Source organism: Tachysurus vachellii, chromosome 3 (assembly GCF_030014155.1).
Source record: "Tachysurus vachellii isolate PV-2020 chromosome 3, HZAU_Pvac_v1, whole genome shotgun sequence".
Lineage (NCBI taxonomy): Eukaryota > Metazoa > Chordata > Actinopteri > Siluriformes > Bagridae > Tachysurus > Tachysurus vachellii.
Genome location: NC_083462.1, coordinates 33,997,217 through 34,017,175, shown reverse-complemented (window position 1 = coordinate 34,017,175; position 19,959 = coordinate 33,997,217). Strand labels below are relative to the sequence as shown.

Sequence of the window (19,959 nt, the reverse complement as noted above, 5' to 3'; positions counted from 1 at the left end):
CTTTGTGTTGTGTGATACTAAAAATCTAATTAAGACTAAATTATCAGACAAACTTAAAGCTCTTAAAGTTAAAGTGACAAAACTTTATTCAGATCTTTACCATTTCACTGTTTTATTTTTTCTTTTCCTCAGCAGCTTCTAGGGTTGATCTTGAACTTGGGTTACTGTGTTAAGTTTCACATGTTCTCTCAGTTCCTCTCACTTTCCAGAAACATGCAAGGGGGTGGGCTGCTGTGCTAAATTGCCCTTAGGTGTGACTGTATGTGCAGTGGTACACTGTGATGGACTGGTGTTGCATCTTGGTGAATTCTCACACATGAATGAACATTGGATGAATGAATAAATGCTTTTATCCCGTTACACTCAGGGCCAGTCCAGAGTTTACATATGGGGAACTAGGCAGCTTTCCAGCAGACTATTTCCCTGTTAGAGAGGGTTCCATATATAACCACTGTAGGAAGTTAAGTGCCTTCACTTGTGTGTGTGTGTGTGTGTGTGTGTGTGTGTGTGTGTGTGTGTGTGTGTGTGTGTGTGTGTGTGTGTGTGTGTGTGTGTGTGTGTGTGCGTGTGTATGTGTGTGTGTTAAAACACTAAAATATGCAGCAAGATCAGAGTTGGGAAACTTCTAGAGCTCTACAAGCTCCATGCCATCTGTATATAGTATTATAATATTAAAGCAATAGATTCTAATACAATGACAGTGAAGTATCGTGTTCATTTACAGTGTCTCAGTATAAATGAACAGTTATTTCTGAGCTGGACACAGAGCATCCCACAAGAAACATACTATCCTGAATAATACTGATCCACTCATTTGAAGTATGTTGCATTGATATAGTGATTATGACTGAGTGATTCAATTTGTAATTGACCTGCAAAGATCAAATGCAATGTCTAATTCTAGTTTACCTCTACTGCTACTTTTTCATGCAGAAAATTGGCTATATATTTTATTAATATATCTTACTACACGTTGTGGTCACATATTCTAAATTAATTTTGTTTCTCTTTATGGAACCATCTGTATGTATGTATATATATATATATATATATATGTCTGTATGTAAATGCACTAGCTTCTCCCGGTTCCACTTGGGATCACCCACAGCTTAAAACAAGTATGCTTGCATATACTGTCTTCTTTGCTGATTCACAGTTTTTAAACACAGACTGATTTACTGAGGTACAGTATGAAGGCGTTGTGTACAACTCTTTCCTGTGTTTGAGTTATGAGAAGCTATGAGCTCATACTAGAGCATTGTTATTCCGTCTTTGGCCTGGACAGAGTAATCATACTAATGGAGATAGCAGCAGAACATCTGGAGGCCTAAAGCCTTAGCACTTCCTGTTTTCATTAAGATGGTCTGTGTGTCTGTGTCTGTGTGTGTGTATTATGTGTGTGTGCATTAATAGCCAGGTGCAGTGGACCAGATTTATCACCGGAATGGTGTGTTACACTGAATCACACTCTCTCTGTCTGTCATTTATTGATGTAACTAGTAAAGTGTGAGTCATTTCTATGTGTATACACTAAGCTGACTCAGTCTGGACCTCAAAACAAGCATGTGTCAGTGGAGTGATGTGTAAAAGCTGAGTAAATCTGATTCCTTCTATTTACTTAATGATCAGTAGATATGTCAGTCATGGTAAAAGAATCAGTTTGTCAGTGAGGACGTGTGCTGAGCTAAAATGACTGCACTGATGAACACACGTTATGATCTCATGCTATTTTTGAGAAATGTCCAGGAACTAACGTGCTGCTGTTATGTTGATCCTGTGCACTACTGCCCCCTGGTGCTTACTTACGGAAATGTATCTTCTTTTTTTTTTAATGTAAGTGGCCACGACTTGGCGTCAAAATTCATCAGATCTTAGTCATGAGTCTTGATCGAAGTTAAATGAAATATCATACATTAAGAAAACATTAAGAAAATGTGCAAATCGTGATTAAAAACGAGGCGAGTAAATTAATTTCTGATTATTTCAGCTTCGACTTGCGACTTAAGACAAAACATGCTGTATATCAACGTATAACAAACGGCCTTTTACCGTGACACTTCTATAAAACTTTGGATGCAGATTTAACAATTTTTTTTTACGTTTAAACTCTTTCCTTATATCTGCGCATGCGCATTGACCAAGCGTTGCCATGGTGACAGTGAAACAGCGAACGTGGAAGTCTGCAAAAGATCGAGGCGCAAAAATAAAAGAACGTTTGCGAGTAAAACAGGTAAGAAAATGTTTGGAACTGCAAATAAGCTACGAGTTTCACCAATAATAAAGTCACGTAGCTGAATTTAGGTGACATGACGGACTGATCAGACATCAGACTTTGTCATGTGTGTAAATGAACATTTTGACCTGTGATGTTTTTGTCATTGCTGTGATTTCAAACCCTTTTGTGATGTATGGTATCGTTTCCTCATCAGATTAGTGAAAGCTTTGAGTCACCATGACATCCCCTGGTCCTGATGCTGCTTTATCTGACTGCTTGTTAGAGGATGAAGCTGAGAATAAATTTCTGTGTTCTAAACCTGCTTGCTTCATTATCCTGGGAAAACCGGTGAGTTTCAACATCCTTATTAATGTAAAAACATACTTTAAGACATTTCTAGAAATTGCCCTTTTATTAGAATATTACAGGATGAATTGACGTCAGTGTTTACCAACAATTTTACAGTTAAACGCAGTGTGAACACATAACTAACACCTAACTGGTCCCCACTACATAAATGAACAGACAAACATCTCTAATCTGTGCTCCCTGCTCATCTAACACTCTTAGCTCTTCCCAAAACTGTTACCACAAAGTCTGAAGCACACAACAATTGCTCAGAGTCTTTGTGTGCTGTAACATTACAATTCAAGTGAAGTGACGTGACATACGGCTAAGTACGGTGACCCACACTCAGAATTCGTTCTCTGCATTTAACCCATCCAAAGTGCACACACACACACAGCAGTGAACACACACACCGTGAACACACACCCGGTGCACTTCAGTCGTGGTATTGCCGGCCCGAGACTCGAACCCACAACCTTAGGGTTAGGAGTCAAACTCTCTAACCATTAGGCAATGACTTCCCCAACAGACAAGACTCAAGACTCAGACAGTGTTCCAGCATGACAAAGCACAGAGCTCCATGAAGACATGATGTGTTAATGTTGGAGCAGAAGAACTCGAGTGTCCTTCACAGAGCCCTGAGTCTGACTCAACCCCACTGAACACCTTTGTGATGAACTGGAACACCGACTGAACCCCAGACCTCCTCACTCTTACACCATCAGTGTCTGATCTCACTAATGCTCCTGTAGCTGAATGATCACTAATCCCCACACACACACTCCAACATCTAGTGTCTGAACTCACTAATGCTCTTGTAGCTGAATGATCACTAATCCCCACACACACTCCAACATCAGTGTCTGATCTCACTAATGCTCTTGTAGCTGAATGATCACTAATCCCCACACACACACCAACATCTAGTGTCTGATCTCATTAATGCTCTTGTAGCTGAATGATCACTAATCCCCACACACACACTCCAACATCAGTGTCTGATCTCACTAATGCTCTTGTATCTGAATGATCACTAATCCCCACACACACACTCCAACATCAGTGTCTGATCTCACAAATGCTCTTGTAGCTGAATGATCACTAATCCCCACACACACTCCAACATCAGTGTCTGATCTCACAAATGCTCTTGTAGCTGAATGATCACTAATCCCCACACACACACTCCAACATCAGTGTCTGATCTCACTAATGCTCTTGTAGCTGAATGATCACTAATCCCCACACACACACCAACATCTAGTGTCTGATCTCATTAATGCTCTTGTAGCTGAATGATCACTAATCCCCCCACACACACACCAACATCAGTGTCTGATCTCACTAATGCTCTTGTAGCTGATTGATCACTAATCCCCACACACACTCCAACATCAGTGTCTAATCTCACAAATGCTCTTGTAGCTGAATGATCACTAATCCCCACACACACACTCCAACATCAGTGTCTGATCTCACTAATGCTCTTGTAGCTGATTGATCACTAATCACCACAGAAACACTCCAACATCAGTGTCTGATCTCACCAATGCTCTTGTAGCTGAATGATCACTAATCCCCACACACACACTCCAACATCAGTGTCTAATCTCACTAATGCTCTTGTAGCTGATTGATCACTAATCCCCCCACACACACACACTCCAACATCAGTGTCTGATCTCACTAATGCTCTTGTAGCTGATTGATCACTAATCCCCACACACACTCCAACATCAGTGTCTAATCTCACAAATGCTCTTGTAGCTGAATGATCACTAATCCCCACACACACACTCCAACATCAGTGTCTGATCTCACTAATGCTCTTGTAGCTGATTGATCACTAATCACCACAGAAACACTCCAACATCAGTGTCTGATCTCACTAATGCTCTTGTAGCTGAATGATCACTAATCCCCACACACACACTCCAACATCAGTGTCTAATCTCACTAATGCTCTTGTAGCTGATTGATCACTAATCCCCACACACACACACACTCCAACATCAGTGTCTGATCTCACTAATGCTCTTGTAGCTGAATGATCACTAATCCCCACAGAAACACTCCAACATCTAGTGGAAAATCTTCACAGAAGACCGGAGCGCAATATAACAGTCAAGGGGGAATTAATCTGGAATCTGTAGGAATTTAAAAACACATATGTATGTGATGTTCAGTCATAAACATATTTTTTTGCCAGTTAAACTGCAACTGAATTTTAACCCTAAAATTGAAAATACATCTATTAATTATCTGATGTTTCTCTGTTGTAGGGTATTGGGAAGTCTACCCTCGCCAGAGTATTTGCCCAAACATGGGGGTGTGTCCTCATCGATGGTAAAGTTTAGTCTGTCATTGAATCCAGTCAGTCAGTTCCAGTCTTGTTCTGTTTTGTAACGTCTCTTCTTTCGTTCTTTCTTTCTTTCTTTCTTTCTTTCTTTCTTTCTTTCTTTCTTTCTTTCTTTCTTTCTTTCTTTCTTTCTTTCTTCAGACACAGAGTTGCTTATCAGTCACATCCGTAACGGTACAGAGCAAGGAAAAGAGGTGTGTGTACAGTATGTGTGTTTATTTCCTTTCTTTAAATACTAATTGAGAATCACTTTAGTTCCATGATGTGTTGTACTGCATGTGATGTCTGGGTTTTAGCTTTTAGCAATCCTGGCTGAAGGAAAGAGCATTCCAGAGGAGAAGATGTTAACGTTAGTTCTTGAAAAGCTCAAAACACCAGAGGTGGAAAACTACGGTAAGGTGACTCAAAAACGCAAATTTCACTGGCAGTCGGTTATAAAGACAGACAAGTTGAGCAGAAGGTAATAAGTTGTCTATGTTGTGCTTGAGCAGGCTACATTCTGTCATGTCTACCATCAATGTCTGAAGAATATCTGAAGATTCATGAACAAATAGATTTGATTAAAAAACAAAAACTCCCACCAGACGTCATCATCAACATAAAGGTAAACTTCCTTTTGTAGTTTTGTTGTTTCAGAGCTGAGTATAAATGAATGCTTGATTTCAGTAAACACCAAAAGAATATGGACCCAAAGTTCACGGCATTAAACAGCAGTTTAAAGACGCCGTCTGTGTCTGTGAATAGTTATTGATTCTGCTTGTGGGAGTCACGGTGGCTTAGTGGTTAGCACGTTCGCCTCACACCTCCAGGGTTGGGGGTTCGATTCCCGCCTCCACCTTGTGTGTGTGGAGTTTGCATGTTCTCCCCGTGCCTCGGGGGTTTCCTCCGGGTACTCCGGTTTCCTCCCCCGGTCCAAAGACATGCATGGTAGGTTGATTGGCATCTCTGGAAAATTGTCCGTAGTGTGTGATTGTGTGTGTGAATGAGAGTGTGTGTGTGTGCCCTGTGATGGGTTGTCACTCCGTCCAGGGTGTATCCTGCCTTGATGCCTGATGACACCTGAGATAGGCACAGGCTCCCCGTGACCCGAGGTAGTTCGGATAAGCGGTAGAAGATGAATGAATGATTCTGCTTGTTATCTTTGGATGTAGTGTGCAGAGAAGGACCTGATCAAGCGCCTCGCAGGTCAGAAGCAGCTCCCTACCAAAGAGCAGCGGGGCCCTGTGGCTAAGAGCGATGAAGAGGAAGAAGTTGAGGAAGAAGAGGAAGAGGAGGACGAGCAGGCGGTGGTGGAAGAGGTAAAGCAATATAAATGCCTGAACAATATGGATGTAACTTTTTAGTGGTTGCAAATCCTTTTGCTCAGCAGTTATAATTATTATAATTCAGATTAGGCAAAGACATGTTCATCAGCTTTGCTTTGTTTATCATCTTCATGCTTCAGCTTAATGCAAAGATTCCTCACAACTGAATCCACCCATGCACCTTGTTTCATTTATAAAGGGGAGAGAATGAGATTTATTCTCTACGGTGCTTGTGTTTGTGTGTCTGTGCAGACGGACTTGGTGAGGCTTAAAGAGAATTACCCAGAGGAAGCAAGTCGCAGGATTCTCCTTTATAAAGAAACCATGCTCAAGCCTTTGGAGGTGGGAGAATCTCAAGTTTGTCATGTATTATCATATCTAATAATGAAAACCATAATGCAGTACGTGATATTTAGATCTTAAAGGTGTGGGTACAGTAGAAAGGTATAGTTTTAGCAATTTTATTTTTTTTTTTACAGGTAATTAAGTAATTCATTCATTGAGCCTTTAAGAAGGATCTTGGAGCATTTTTTAACACATCAGAACTGTGTTGAAACCTCCTCTAGTCTACAATATAGTGTATTTCGGTTGGGGTTTCAGTGGGGTTTCACTTCTGCAACTAAAACACTGACACCACGTCTCACTTTAAACTGGTCCAGATTTCTAAACCTTTTTAATTAGTACATACATTTTAAAAAATTCATTAGAGACTAATTTTTGCTAGCAGAAGTACCTGACTGTGTGTGTGTGTGTGTGTGTGTGTGTGTGTTTAGGACTTCATGGCAGCTCATGACCCTCAGTATTTATTTGAACTCGATGGAAACAAGGATCCAGAAGAGATTTTAAGGGTTGGTGATCACTATCATATTGAAGTGCACAAATCAGAGAAATGATGAATTTTATACATGTTCTCTTGTATGTCTGTGTACAGTGTCTTATAGCTCGCCTAGACTGCATGGCTGTGAGGAGAGCAGCGGTACCTGTGCAGTTGCTAAACGCAGATGAGGCAGAAATGGATAAGGACTCTGAGATGGACTCTGTAAGATTTAAACCAAACTCCTTTCTTTCTGCTTTCAAACATGGACATGGACTGCTTGTGTTTTACTTACATATTATTTGTCTTATCTCATGCAGGAAGAGATGTTGCAAATTCTGTCCCGCAGCAGGACCATCGCACCAGGCTTCCATTGGCACAGGAGTCGCTGGGGCTGCACTTGCCCCGTTGCCCTCAAAGAAGGCAAAATGATCAAAGGCAAACCTGAATTTTCAGTAAGGTCAGTGTACGAAGGTTGACAGTAAAAGCTGCATGCAAAAAGCTACAGTAAGCTGAGCTGCATGCAGAACAGTATCAGTGATGCATGATGAGGGGGAAGTCGTGGCCTAATGGTTAGAGAGTTTGTTGGTTGTGGGTTCGAGTCTCGGGTCAGCCACGACTGAGGTGCCCTTGAGCAAGGCACGGAACCCCCCAACTGCTCCCCGGGTGCCGCAGCATAAATGTCTGCCCACTGCACCGGGTGTGTGTTCTCGTTGTGTGTGTGTGTGTGTGTTCACTGCTGTGTGTGTGCACTTTGGATGGGTTAAATGCAGAGAATGAATTCTGAGTATGTGTCACCGTACTTAGCCGTATGTCACGTCACTTTCATACCCTGTAGCTTTCATGATGTTTCTCCTGTTGCTTAAGGAGAAACATCTCCACTTCACAGTGGAAAGATTTCACCTTTTCTTTTTAATACATTCTCACAACCGAATACTTAACATCACTGAAAACTTCACTGAAAGCTATCAAACCTGCACGAATCCTTACATGTCTTCATCTTTAAGTATGTAATCAGTGTTGAAAGTCTTTCCAATTACAATTGTGTTTTTGTTTCCTTTTGCTTCCAGCTTTCTGAATAAATTCTATGTCCTGTCCTCTCAAGAGGCTCTGCAGAAGTTCATGGTCAAACCAAGATGGTACTTGCTCCCACCTATGCCACGTCCACCCTGCAAAGTGTCTGTGATTGGACCACCACAGTCAGGAAAGAGCACTCTGTGTTCCCTCTTGGCTGAGCATTATGGTGCAGTTGTGATGGATATAAAGAAGCTGAAGGAGGTTGTCATGGAAAAAATCAGGCAAGAAATGATGGAGAAAGCACGTCAGGATGCAACAATTTCAGCCCTTGAAAAGGTCAAAGTCAAGGATGATGTTAAGGAGTCTGGTGAGAGCTGATTGATTCATTTCTTTTTTTAAAAATCCAGTGGAAAGACACAAATGACTTTTGGTTGAAACACAACTCATATGTGAGACGTATTGTTGCTATGCTTGTCGCCGTAGAAATGGAGGTGACAGAAGATCATCCAGAAGTTCAAGCTTTAGTGGAGGAAGCCATGAATGAAGCAGAAAAGATGGCAATAGAACCAAGAGATGATATGTGTACAGAAGTCCTGGAGCAATGGATCAGAGAGGTTTGACTTACTTTGTGTAGCGTAGCGACAAGCGGCGCACAGGGGATGTATGTTTAATATCAGTTCATTGTTTCTCACTGGAGTTGTGTCACTTCACTAATAGGAATGTAATGTGGTTTGTTAGATCGAGGCAGAAGATGCAGATGTTGAGTTTAAAAGGGGCTGGGTGTTGGACAACTATCCTACCACCAAAGATCAGCTGGCACTCATTCAGGATCTGCATCCTGACCTCATACCTGATGTGGTGTTCTGTCTCCAAGACATTAAGGAAGAAGGTAAGGTTGACAATTTAACACACACACACACACACACACACACACACACACACGTAGTATTTGCTCTTTTGTTTTAGTTTTGTTCTTATTCATTTCATCTTACTTCTTAAGTAAACGCCACTGAGCTCAAAATATTTATAACCATTACAAAGGACAACGTGTGTTTTTTTTTAATAGGAGGGACAGTTCTGAGAAGGATTTATGCACAGAACAAGGAGGAGGTGGATGCAGATGTTCTAGCTGAACTACGAGGGGAGCAGAGACAGAAAGAACCCGAAAGACAAGGCACTCAGTGAGGATCAGAACTAAGTGTCTAGCTTCTGCAGATAGATATCGTATGTACATACAGTGTATTTAGAGATACACAGAGACACATCCTGTATTTTCTGTACTACATTCAGGCAGCAGGCACAGGATTCAGAAATCGACAGCCAGACAGAAGGTCTTTCCACACTGGAGGCGGTGCCTGAAGAGCCTGATGTTAATGGTACTGCAGCTTCAATACTGTGTCACGTAACTTAGGTTCATGTAACTTTTCAGAGTGGTTTGTGAAATGATTGAGGTGTGTTTGTGTGTGTAGAGTTGATGTTGCCTAGTACATGGGAACACGGCTATCCTCCTGGCCCAGCGATGGAAAAGTACAAGCTGCAGTTAAAGAAGTTTATGCAGGAATGGAATAGCATGGAGTCGTCCATCACTTGGACCTGCGCCGTACTGGAGATCTCCGACCGAACCGCTCAGAGTCTGCTCCAGGAGATGATTAACCAAATGGAGCGTACGTGAATATTTCTCTCTCATTAGCCAGTTCCTGCCAGGTGTAGTTTTCTTAAGTATTCTCTAATTTTAACAAGCGCTCACTAAATGATCTCTAATTTTTGTAACTTTTTTTTTTTTTTTTACATTTAAAATCCACTAAAATAATACAATCGCACGGTGACGTTAAAATGAAGTGTATTTGCATATCAAACAGTGTATTGTTATACAAATCATTCATGATTCTGTGATTTAGGACCCTTTCAGTACATGGCACAAGAGATGTCCAGCACGGACCTGAATAAAGAGGAGGAGGATGTGGAGGAGGATGAAGATGAAGCAGAGGTTGGTGTACGGAGTAAATCAGTGTTCATATGTGGTGTGCAATCCTACACCACTTACAAACTCTGCATCCTTCCCTAGGAAAGCAGCACTGAAAGGTGGCTTGGAGATACTAACATGTACTGCCCAGTCGTGCTGAAGGAGAAGGGAACGTTGGTGCCATGCACAAATGACATTGCTGCAAAATACAGAGAGAAGATCTACTACTTCTCAAGCAGCAAAGCATCGAAGAAGTTCATGCAGACACCTGAGATATATGCCCCAACCTCTCAACTACTGAAAGTAAGAGAAGCTGATCAATAATTAATTCAAATATTAATTAATATTAAAAAAAAATATACTTCTTATTGACCGAAAACAGTAGTGATTATGACACAAGGTCTCTGCCAATATATATTGTGTACAGTGTAAAGGAAATACTGTATACGCCATTAGAACGATTTTAAAAATGAATCAATGTAAATTTTAAATTGAGATGAATTTCAATTTAATACAAGATTATTTCAAAGAATTTGTTAGGGATGTAGATAAAGCGCTGTCAAAATACTGTGGTAAACACATCATTAGAAGACAGGAACGTCCTTGGGCTCATGTGTTTTTAACTCCCCAGCCTCCTGCCCTGCGTATTTTCCTGCTGGGAGTGCGCGGCTCAGGTAAAAGCACCCATGGACAATGGCTAGCGGATCAGCTGGGTCTCTTTCATATCCAGTTTCGTGAACTGCTGCAAGAGATGATTCTGGCCAAGACTCAGGCCCGTGTGCCCTACGCCGATGATGTAGAGCCGCCTGAAGAGCCACCCGAAGAGCTACAGAGTCTGCTGCAGGAACAGACCCAATCCACAACGTCTGCTGTTGAGTCAGAAGATGAGTGGAGCCAAAAGGAAGACGCTGAGGTAAGTATGGAGAAGATTCCACGATGATCGAAAAACAAAAATCACTTAACATGCCAGTGGGGCACGGTGGCTTAGTGGTTAGCACGTTCCCCTGACACCTCCAGGGTTGGGGTTTGATTCCCACCTCCACCTTGTGTGTGTGGAGTTTGCATGTTCTCCCCGTGCCTCGGGGGTTTCCTCCGGGTACTCCGGTTTCCTCCCCCGGTCCAAAGACATGCATGGTAGGTTGATTGGCATCTCTGGAAAATTGTCCGTAGTGTGTGATTGTGTGAGTGAATGAGTGTGTGTGTGTGTGTGCCCTGCGATGGGTTGGCACTCCGTCCAGGGTGTATCCTGCCTTGATGCCCGATGACACCTGAGATAGGCACAGGCTCCCCGTGACCCGAGGTAGTTCGGATAAGCGGTAGAAGATGAGTGAATGAATGACTTAACCTGCCAAAATATTCCTTCCCTCTTTTAATGCAAATATAAAAAAGGAATTTTCATGCTACTATTTTTAAATGAATTTTACTCTGAATACTGAAAACATTTATATTATTGTAAACCTGACCATTATTCAATGATGGATATTTATTTTTGTTCATAACTACAAAGTATTTCCATAAGGGCTCATTGATCATTATCATTATCTGAGCAGAGATCACGTTTCCCAAAGCCTGGTGTTAGCTCAGTGGTTAAGTGGTGGACTACAGATCAGAAGGTTGTGAACCTGAGGTCCACCAAGCTGAGCCCCTGACTAAGACCTAGAACTGGATTCTTATTTGTTCTTTACATGTTGTTCTGTAGGAGCCTTCAGCACTTACAGATGAAGATGAATTCATAAAGTCATATCTATCTGATGGACAGCCATTGCCACACAAAATCATGGAGAAGGTCCTGCTGGAGATCTGGCATCATGAGCCATACAAGTAAATGATTATCTATGCAATGCAAATTCGCGTGTATCTGTATTTTCAAAATATTTGTATAATTTTTCACTGCCTTTCTGTTTTTTTTTATTTGCTTATTTTTATTTTTAGATCAAGAGGCTTTATTTTGGAAGGTTTTCCTCAGCTTCCAGAGGAAATGTCTTTTTTAGTGGAGCACGACTTATACCCAGACACCGTCATAATTATGTCTGTAGAGGTGTCAGAAGTGGTGAAGCGTCTGCTGCCACCACGGCTTGACAGATGGAGGGACAGATGCACTCGAAGAAGAGAGCAGATGCAGCTACTTAAAGAGCTACGCTCCAAAATTAGGGTGAGGATGAAAAAAAAGATTATAGCTTTAGTGTTCAAAAACACATGCTTAAGTACAGTCATAAGCATTCTATTAACCATTCTGTTAACCAGGAGGAGGCCATTGCCCAAAGAAGAGCTGAACTTTTGTCCGAATATGCGTCCAAATCACTCAGAGTAAGGCATAAATATATATAGCTCTCATATCTAACACTGTAGTGCAATGGATTAAAGCCTCAGTATGTCATTTCTTCACCTAGGAAGAAACTGAGGAAGAGGGGGGGCATGAAGAAGAAAGTGATGAAGAGGGGGGGCATGAAAAAGAAAGTGATGAAGAGCAGCCGAACTGGGAAGAACAGCTGGAAGACATGTTGCAGAATGAGTTTCCTGAGGAAGGTCCAGAGGATAGAGAGGAAGAAGAGACCGAAGCCAGTGCAGAGAATCGGATAGGAACAGAGATCAGTGACAGGTTTGAAAAGGATGAGAGCAACCTCAACACGATGCTGGTAAATATTAACAGAAATTAAAAAAGGTAGAACATAATCCTGATTTTATTCAGATATGAATCTAGACACATGTACAAAATGAACCCGTACTCCCACGTTTCTGTCAGGAACTTCTGGCTGAAAACCGCATTCCTCACCTTACAGTCAGCGCTGGCCGGAAGCCTCACATTGTGCGCACTCAGCTAGTAAAGCAAGTCAAGCCCATGGTGGAGAACAGGGAAGCTCTGTTCCAAAGGTGTCATCCTGTCAACTATGCCACTGCTCAGAAACTCCTGTACTCCTCTTACAAGTACTACAGTGCCTTTGGGTGTTGGGATCCTATCAGGGTTAGTGATGGATTATGATGAAGTTATGATGAAGTTGATCAGGACATTCAATAGAAAATGTAGAATTACCTGATATATGGCTTCATACATCACATATCCAGCTGTGAATACTGATTCTGTATTGATTACAGGCGTCTTGCTTGACTTCCTTAGTCAGTATTTACACACACACACACACACACACACACACACACACACACACACACACACACACACACACACATTCCGACTCATGAAAAAAAACTGTTGGTAGCTTTAGCAAGTTATCTAAATAAAGTGAACAATTCAACTATGGACGATTCCTCTCCCAGGTTCAGTTTTATTCATTTTTTTTTACTGTTTTGTTGAAATAGAAACTTAAAATCAGAATATCTATTCTCATCTATTTTATTATTTAATCCATTAAATATGCTATTTTATTTATTAGCATTTTAATGACTATTTCTGGCAGCCATCATAACACAAAGGGACGCAGATTTGGAGTTTAGAAACACTTTAAGCCTCAAAAAATCAGGCTATAAAAGTGAACTGCAATATGACTGAAACATTCTGCTGCATGAATAATCCTAGTTTTATTGGTCATGTTAATCACTGCAAATTTGTGAAATTTAACAAAGAACAAAGATATGTATACAAAACTAAAATGATAGAGAAATAAGCATTGAGAAGCTATATTAAATGTATATAATGTTTACATAGAAATAAAAACACCAAATATAAGTGAAGGTTCTAGATCTAAATTCTCCAGAAATCTTCTTATATACATGTATGTACAAAGGCTATAACAATAACTAATTATTATTTTTATTTCTATGTCTATATAGTATGCAGAGGGAGAACCGATCCAACATATACAGGACCCCCTTAAGCCTAGTTTCCCTGTACTATTCCACAACTTCGTTTACTTCTTTGCCTCCAAGGAGACGCGCAACAGCTTCATGATCAACCCTATGAAATACCTCCGTCAGCCCAAACCCAACCCTCCTCTGCCCATAAAAATAGCCATCATTGGTAGTCCGAAATCTGGAAAAACCACAGGTCAGTGAGCATTGCTTTTGATGATGTACAGTCAGCATGGTGCGATATAGCTTGGTTAAACATTATGGTCAATGATTTTAAGCAAAATAACGGGTGTTAAAAGCATGCGTACAACACACATTTACAAACTGTTTTTCTTGTTTCTGGCTGTTCCTGTATGTCGTGTCGTGTAGTTGCTCGGATGTTTGCCCGTGAATATGGACTGGCACACCTATCCATCGACGGTGTAATGCAGACAGTGCTAAGTATCCAAGGCAATACAGAGCTTGCCAGAGAGATGCAGAAATGCTTGAGTATTGAAGGCTTGACTATGCCCGACGAACTGACCATTCAGTGCCTAGAAGTGGTCCTGTTGAATTTAGTCTGCAGCACACGAGGGTAATGATCCATTTCACTCACAAGACTACTTACAGCTTTATATTGTTTCTGGAGAAACTAGATCTAGACATGATAATAATTTGAAATCATGATCAATACTGATTGTGTTTTGTGATATTTTTCGTTAGTATATTTATTGACGTTAAGGTTATTTAAAAATCTCAAACCTGCAGGGTGCCACTGAGAAAACACTTCCCCCTAGTTACTGCAGAGTCTAAAGCTGTTGGAGCATTATGATTTAATGTCTATTGTCCAAAATGGATAAATATTCACTTTAAATGTTGTCATTTCTATTCTAAATTTCTATATTCTGTAAAGTTGAGACAAAGTCCATTATAAACGTGCTATACACATAAAATGGAATTGAACTGAATTAATAGACGGGGGCACGGTGGCTTAGTGGTTAGCACGTTCGCCTCACACCTCCAGGGTTGGGGGTTCGATTCCCGTCTCCGCCTTGTGTGTGTGGAGTTTTCATGTTCTCCCTGTGCCTCGGGGGTTTCCTCCGGGTACTCCGGTTTCCTCCCCCGGTCCAAAGACATGCATGGTAGGTTGATTGGCATCTCTGGAAGATTGCCCATCTCTGGAAATTTGCACTTGGCCGCGTAGGCAACCATCACAAACTCGAAATCTCATGACTGTTCTTTAAGGGTTTTTATTTCTTTTCGGTATGAAAAGTTCACGGAGGATAGAAATGACACGTGCTTGATCTTCACCCCAGGTATGTGCTGGATGGATTTCCCAAGACCAAAAGACAGGCTGACCTAATGGCAGCTCACCGCATTATTCCTATTCAAGTGATCGAGCTGCAAGTAAACAGAGATGAAATGCTGAGGAGAGGCATGAACGAGCAGATGAAAACAAATGGGTCTGAGTCCTCTGAATTATCATAGTAACGCCTATATGGAGTTTTGTGTAGGATATGTTGCAACTTGGGTCTGATAGTGTGTACAATAAATATTTAGTTCAATGAAATGGACTCTTAATTGGTTATCAGATTTGATCTATTCATTGAGTAAAGAATTAAAGATAAAAAAGTGTGAACTCTGTTAAGTGTAGTAATGCTGTAATCCCCCTCCCCCGTACATGCCATCCCCGGTGCACGACAGCATTCAGCGTGAGGTGGGTGAGCTCAGGAAACATTTCCATCAGCAATACCAAAACTGGGTTCCAGTTGATGCACACAAAAGCAGTTGGTGGGTGTGGCATTGGGTTCGGGAAGAAGTCAAGATTAGTATGCGATGTATCCACAACTACCTGAAGAGAATTCGTAAAGGTGAGAGCTCAAGAAAAATGTGTGGATAAAATCCTTCCTATACTTATCTATGTACACATTTTTTAACCTTGACGCTGTATATTGATCTTTACCGCCCATCATTCCTCTCCAGTATTTCACTCAGTACTGAAAATATTCATTTCTCTCAGACAAGGCTGCCAGCATACATCGTCTGTGCATCACTCCACGTGAGCTTCAGTCTCGGCTGGGCGAGTTTGGCCATTACTGTCCGGTGAGCTTGGCTCTCCATAACCACTTGGTTGACTGCTCCCTTGACACATCCCTGGAGTTGGCTGTAGAGTTTAGGAGACGATACTACAAAATGGCCTCCAGGGAGTATCTTAAGGTGAGGTCTAATCTCACATAAAACATTTAAAATCTGAAATATTTCTACAGATAATGTTATGTAATATTAACTGTTCCTTCAGGAAGCTTTGAAATATGAGCAAGCGTTAAAAATGATCAAAGCATTGCTGTTGTAGTATTATACAACATTTTAAGTTATCATCTTCGTGAAGCTGAGTGTGCAAATATGGTAGAAATTGTGATATACAGAAAAACGGTACGGTTGTTGTTGTAGCACAGGTTTTTTTCTCACTTACAGAGTGTATAAGACTTCTATAATTCTGCCATTTTATTCTTACAATAGAAATTTCTTGAGGCACCAGAGCAGTTTGTGTCTCCAAATGTTCCTCATAAGTTGCCCCTTCCTGAGCTTCTTCCCCGTAAGCTGAGCGCAAGCCAGGTGAAGAGTCGTTTCCCTCAGCAGGTGGAACTAAAAGGCTTCTGTCCAGTCACATACCTAGATGGCCAGCAGAGGTCTGTACAGCATGTACACAACATTTTAGACCTAATTTTAAAAATTTAGAGCTTTGTGTCCAAATGCATAATCACTTTAAATGTAAATACATGCAACAAATCGGTTAGTTTTCACTTATTTACCATTGCTGCTTATTCTCACTCACTCACTCACTCATCTTCTACCGCTTATCCGAACTACCTCGGGTCACGGGGAGCCTGTGCCTATCTCAGGTGTCATTGGGCATCAAGGCAGGATACACCCTGGACGGAGTGCCAACCCATCACAGGGCACACACACACACACTCTCATTCACTCACACAATCACACACTAGGGACAATTTTCCAGAGATGCCAATCAACCTACCATGCATGTCTTTGGACCGGGGGAGGAAACCGGAGTACCAGGAGGAAACCCCAGAGGCACGGGGAGAACATGCAAACTCCACACACACAAGGTGGAGGTGGGAATCGAACCCCCAACTCTGGAGGTGTGAGGCGAACGTGATAACCACTAAGTCACCGTACCCCCCTGCTGCTTATATTAATACTTAAAATAAACCCACATAAACATAACCAAGTCGGTGTTGTCAGTTTGTGAAATGAGTAAATTGTAAATTAAGATAATAGAGGAAGTGTTATCTCATGGTAATCAGAATGTATACTTTTTATACCATCTTCCTTCTTGTGAAGGTACAAAGCCCTGGTTCGTGGGAATGTGGACTTTGCAGTAGAATACCAGGAGAAGATCTACATTTTTGAGACCGAGGAGAAACAACACAAGTTTCTACGGTGAGTAAAAAAAAAAGAAGGTTGATAGAAAAGCTAGAAAATCTCATAATCCCAGTCTAGATGCAATAGTTTTGGGTAATTGGTGAATAAAAATATTTTTGTACCTGATTCCAGTTCACCTGACACTTACTGGAACCAGAAACTCCCTCATAAACTTCCACCAATAGGGGAACCAGTACAGCTGACCTCTCTGCCAATGCTGGGTTATTTGGAACAGGTAAATAAGAGACATTTTTATGTTATGATATTTTTTTCACAAACTGTTCACTAAGATTATGGTGTGTACCAGGCTTTATTTTACAGAGTAAGGTTTATGAAGGTTTTTGGATTATGTAGGTCTCAGTCATGCTTTGTTTTAATTCAGTATCAACTATCATTTGTGTGCATTTTCCATCCAAGGGAGTAGCTAGAGCCATCATTAGAGGCTTGACCGAGTTGGGCAACCTCAAGCCAAAGTTCCCGTACCTCAGCGTGAAGAAATCTGCTGTACTCTACCTGGTCTTATATCTTAAAGGTAATGATTTAGTTTTAGATTTTTAGTCTTCGGTGGACATGAGAAAGCAAATCCAGCTTTGCCAAATTTAAAGTCTTTGTGTGTTCTTTTTAAATATATAGTTTTCTCATTTTCAACTCTTTTACACAGCTTATAAGAGAACATCCACCTACACTCAGAAAATGTACAAGAAGAAGTTGCTTCAGTATGAGGATGACTGTCAACTCATCGTCTATCTGAGTTCCACTATGACCCAGAAGTACAAACCCCCTCATGAACTTCCTGTTGATTTTAAACATAAGCTTCACAGGTTTCTCGCCTTGAAGGACTCCAATAAAACTGTATAAAGACTGAAGCAGCATCTCAAAACCTAAATAAAACCCTTCAATGTGTAAGCAATATATAAACTGCACCTTTTTTTGAAATAGACAGAAGTGAATGTTAAATATAAAAAATGAAAACGCTTCATGATGCCTAGAAGCCGTAGTTTACAGTAATTTTATTAGAGGTGACGATGTTATTAGGCACTTCACAGAGTTAACTGGTTTTATATAATGATTACTATATAAACCTTGTTTATATAGTCCATGTTTCTTAAAATAAACACAACAAAAAATTTTCCAATAATTTATCGCAAACAAAGAATCATTCTAATGCCCAGTAATATAGTTCTTCAGCATCAATTAGCAGAATATTTGCCAAGTAACACACTAATTATAAACTCTTTACTCTCGGCTAAACACTCGGAACAGTTTTGGTGTTTATGCACCATTCATCATACGTCCGAATGCTGCATTTGTCTGTAACAGAATGAAAAACATGAGCTGGTCTATTAACTGAAATGTTTATTTAATAGAAAATAAATGGCAGCTGATTAAAAGCCAGTTACATAGTTTTATTAGCACAACAAAAGCAAAATGCAGCTGTTCCTCTTCCTCTGTTCTGACCATCTCTTTCAGCCACACACTTAGTTCACCCAGTAAATAAAAATACATTTTGAAACTATTTATGTGGTGCAGTAATGCTGATAACACAGTGCTGCAGAAATTAGTTCCTGTTCCATCGTCCTGAAATCAGTAGCTTTTTTGAATGAGTTCTTGTTTACATGCCTGTATTAAGGTGGCCAAATATTGACATTTTTACTGAGTATCTCCAACTTGCTGATTCAATTTTCTGACTTCCTGGTTATCCATTTCTGTGCCTGTATTTCCTGACCTTGCCTGGTGGTTTGGATTTGTTCTCTTGCTCTTAGTATTCGGAATAAACGTTGCTTATGGATCCTTCATCCACTACAGTATGTCTGGTGTCCCTTTGAGTCTGGTTCCTCTCAAGGTTTCCTCCTTTACCATTCAAGGGAGTTTGTCACCTCAGACTTTTTCTTTGGGGATAAATACAAACACACACACACACACACACACACACACACACACATATATATACACACACACACACACACATACATATATATATATATATATATATATATATATATATATATATATATATATATATATATATATATACACATATTAATCTTGAATTTTGTATTATATTAATTTTTATATTCTTTATATTATATTCATATTTGTATATATATGTTTATGTTCTATAAAGCTGCTTTGAGACTGTCAACTGTAAAGAGCGCTATACAAATAAATATGAATTGAATTTGAATTCAATTTTAGGAGAATTAGTAATTCACACACTGTGCATTTGTGTATATCACGTGCTTTGTTGTCCAGGACTCAGGTTTCCAGTTTATTAATTTAATTAGACAAACCTAATGCAGCATTTTGCTTAAGACTACAATCCCTCAAATATGGGATTAGAGCCTCAAAGTCTAGTTGGTGCTCTCAAAACAGTGTGGGTTTTAAAGACATCTGGAGTATCTTGAGGGCAACTCTGGCATTTTAGTTGCTCACTTCTCACAACATAGCTCAAAGTCTCAGAACAGGCCTAGTTAAGCAATGACAGTTCAGAGCCGAGGTCAGAGAGCAGAAAACAGGCTTAACTCATCTACAGTAGCTGTCATCACTTCAACCATTCTGAAGTCTGTCAAGAAAATTAAGAAAATGAAAAATGTAGAAATTCTCAAAAACTTTTTTTTTGTATTCTATTTTACATAAAATTAGATCATGCTAGGGGGATCATGTGTGCCCTGTGATGGGTTGGCACTCCGTCCAGGGTGTATCCTGCCTTGA

General features: G+C 40.5%; 1 protein-coding gene across 1 annotated transcript; it reads left to right on the top strand.

Moving 5' to 3' along the window:
• Positions 1 to 2,150: 2,150 nt before the first annotated feature.
• On the top strand, positions 2,151 to 18,273 carry ak9 (adenylate kinase 9). Its single transcript, XM_060865074.1, has 35 exons — positions 2,151 to 2,230; positions 2,430 to 2,563; positions 4,846 to 4,909; positions 5,064 to 5,116; positions 5,219 to 5,315; positions 5,414 to 5,526; positions 6,074 to 6,220; positions 6,479 to 6,568; positions 7,000 to 7,074; positions 7,158 to 7,265; positions 7,361 to 7,500; positions 8,111 to 8,424; positions 8,541 to 8,671; positions 8,796 to 8,946; positions 9,124 to 9,238; positions 9,348 to 9,433; positions 9,527 to 9,721; positions 9,956 to 10,044; positions 10,123 to 10,323; positions 10,652 to 10,933; positions 11,720 to 11,841; positions 11,953 to 12,172; positions 12,265 to 12,327; positions 12,411 to 12,656; positions 12,764 to 12,982; positions 13,807 to 14,020; positions 14,194 to 14,398; positions 15,120 to 15,266; positions 15,508 to 15,674; positions 15,824 to 16,020; positions 16,324 to 16,493; positions 17,167 to 17,265; positions 17,380 to 17,482; positions 17,665 to 17,779; positions 17,909 to 18,273. The coding sequence occupies exons 2-35, from the start codon at positions 2,453 to 2,455 to the stop codon at positions 18,103 to 18,105; spliced, it is 5,046 nt and encodes a 1,681-aa protein (XP_060721057.1). The 5' UTR covers positions 2,151 to 2,230; positions 2,430 to 2,452; the 3' UTR covers positions 18,106 to 18,273.
• Positions 18,274 to 19,959: the final 1,686 nt, after the last annotated feature.

Coding starts and splice junctions, on each gene's coding strand:
- ak9 (XM_060865074.1), top strand. CDS start 2,453: ATGACATCCCCTGGTCCTGATGCTGCTTTATCTGACTGCTTGTTAGAG. Junction 5,117..5,218: donor GTACAGAGCAAGGAAAAGAG/GTGTGTGTACAG, acceptor TCTGGGTTTTAG/CTTTTAGCAATCCTGGCTGA. Junction 8,947..9,123: donor CCAAGACATTAAGGAAGAAG/GTAAGGTTGACA, acceptor TTTTTTTAATAG/GAGGGACAGTTCTGAGAAGG.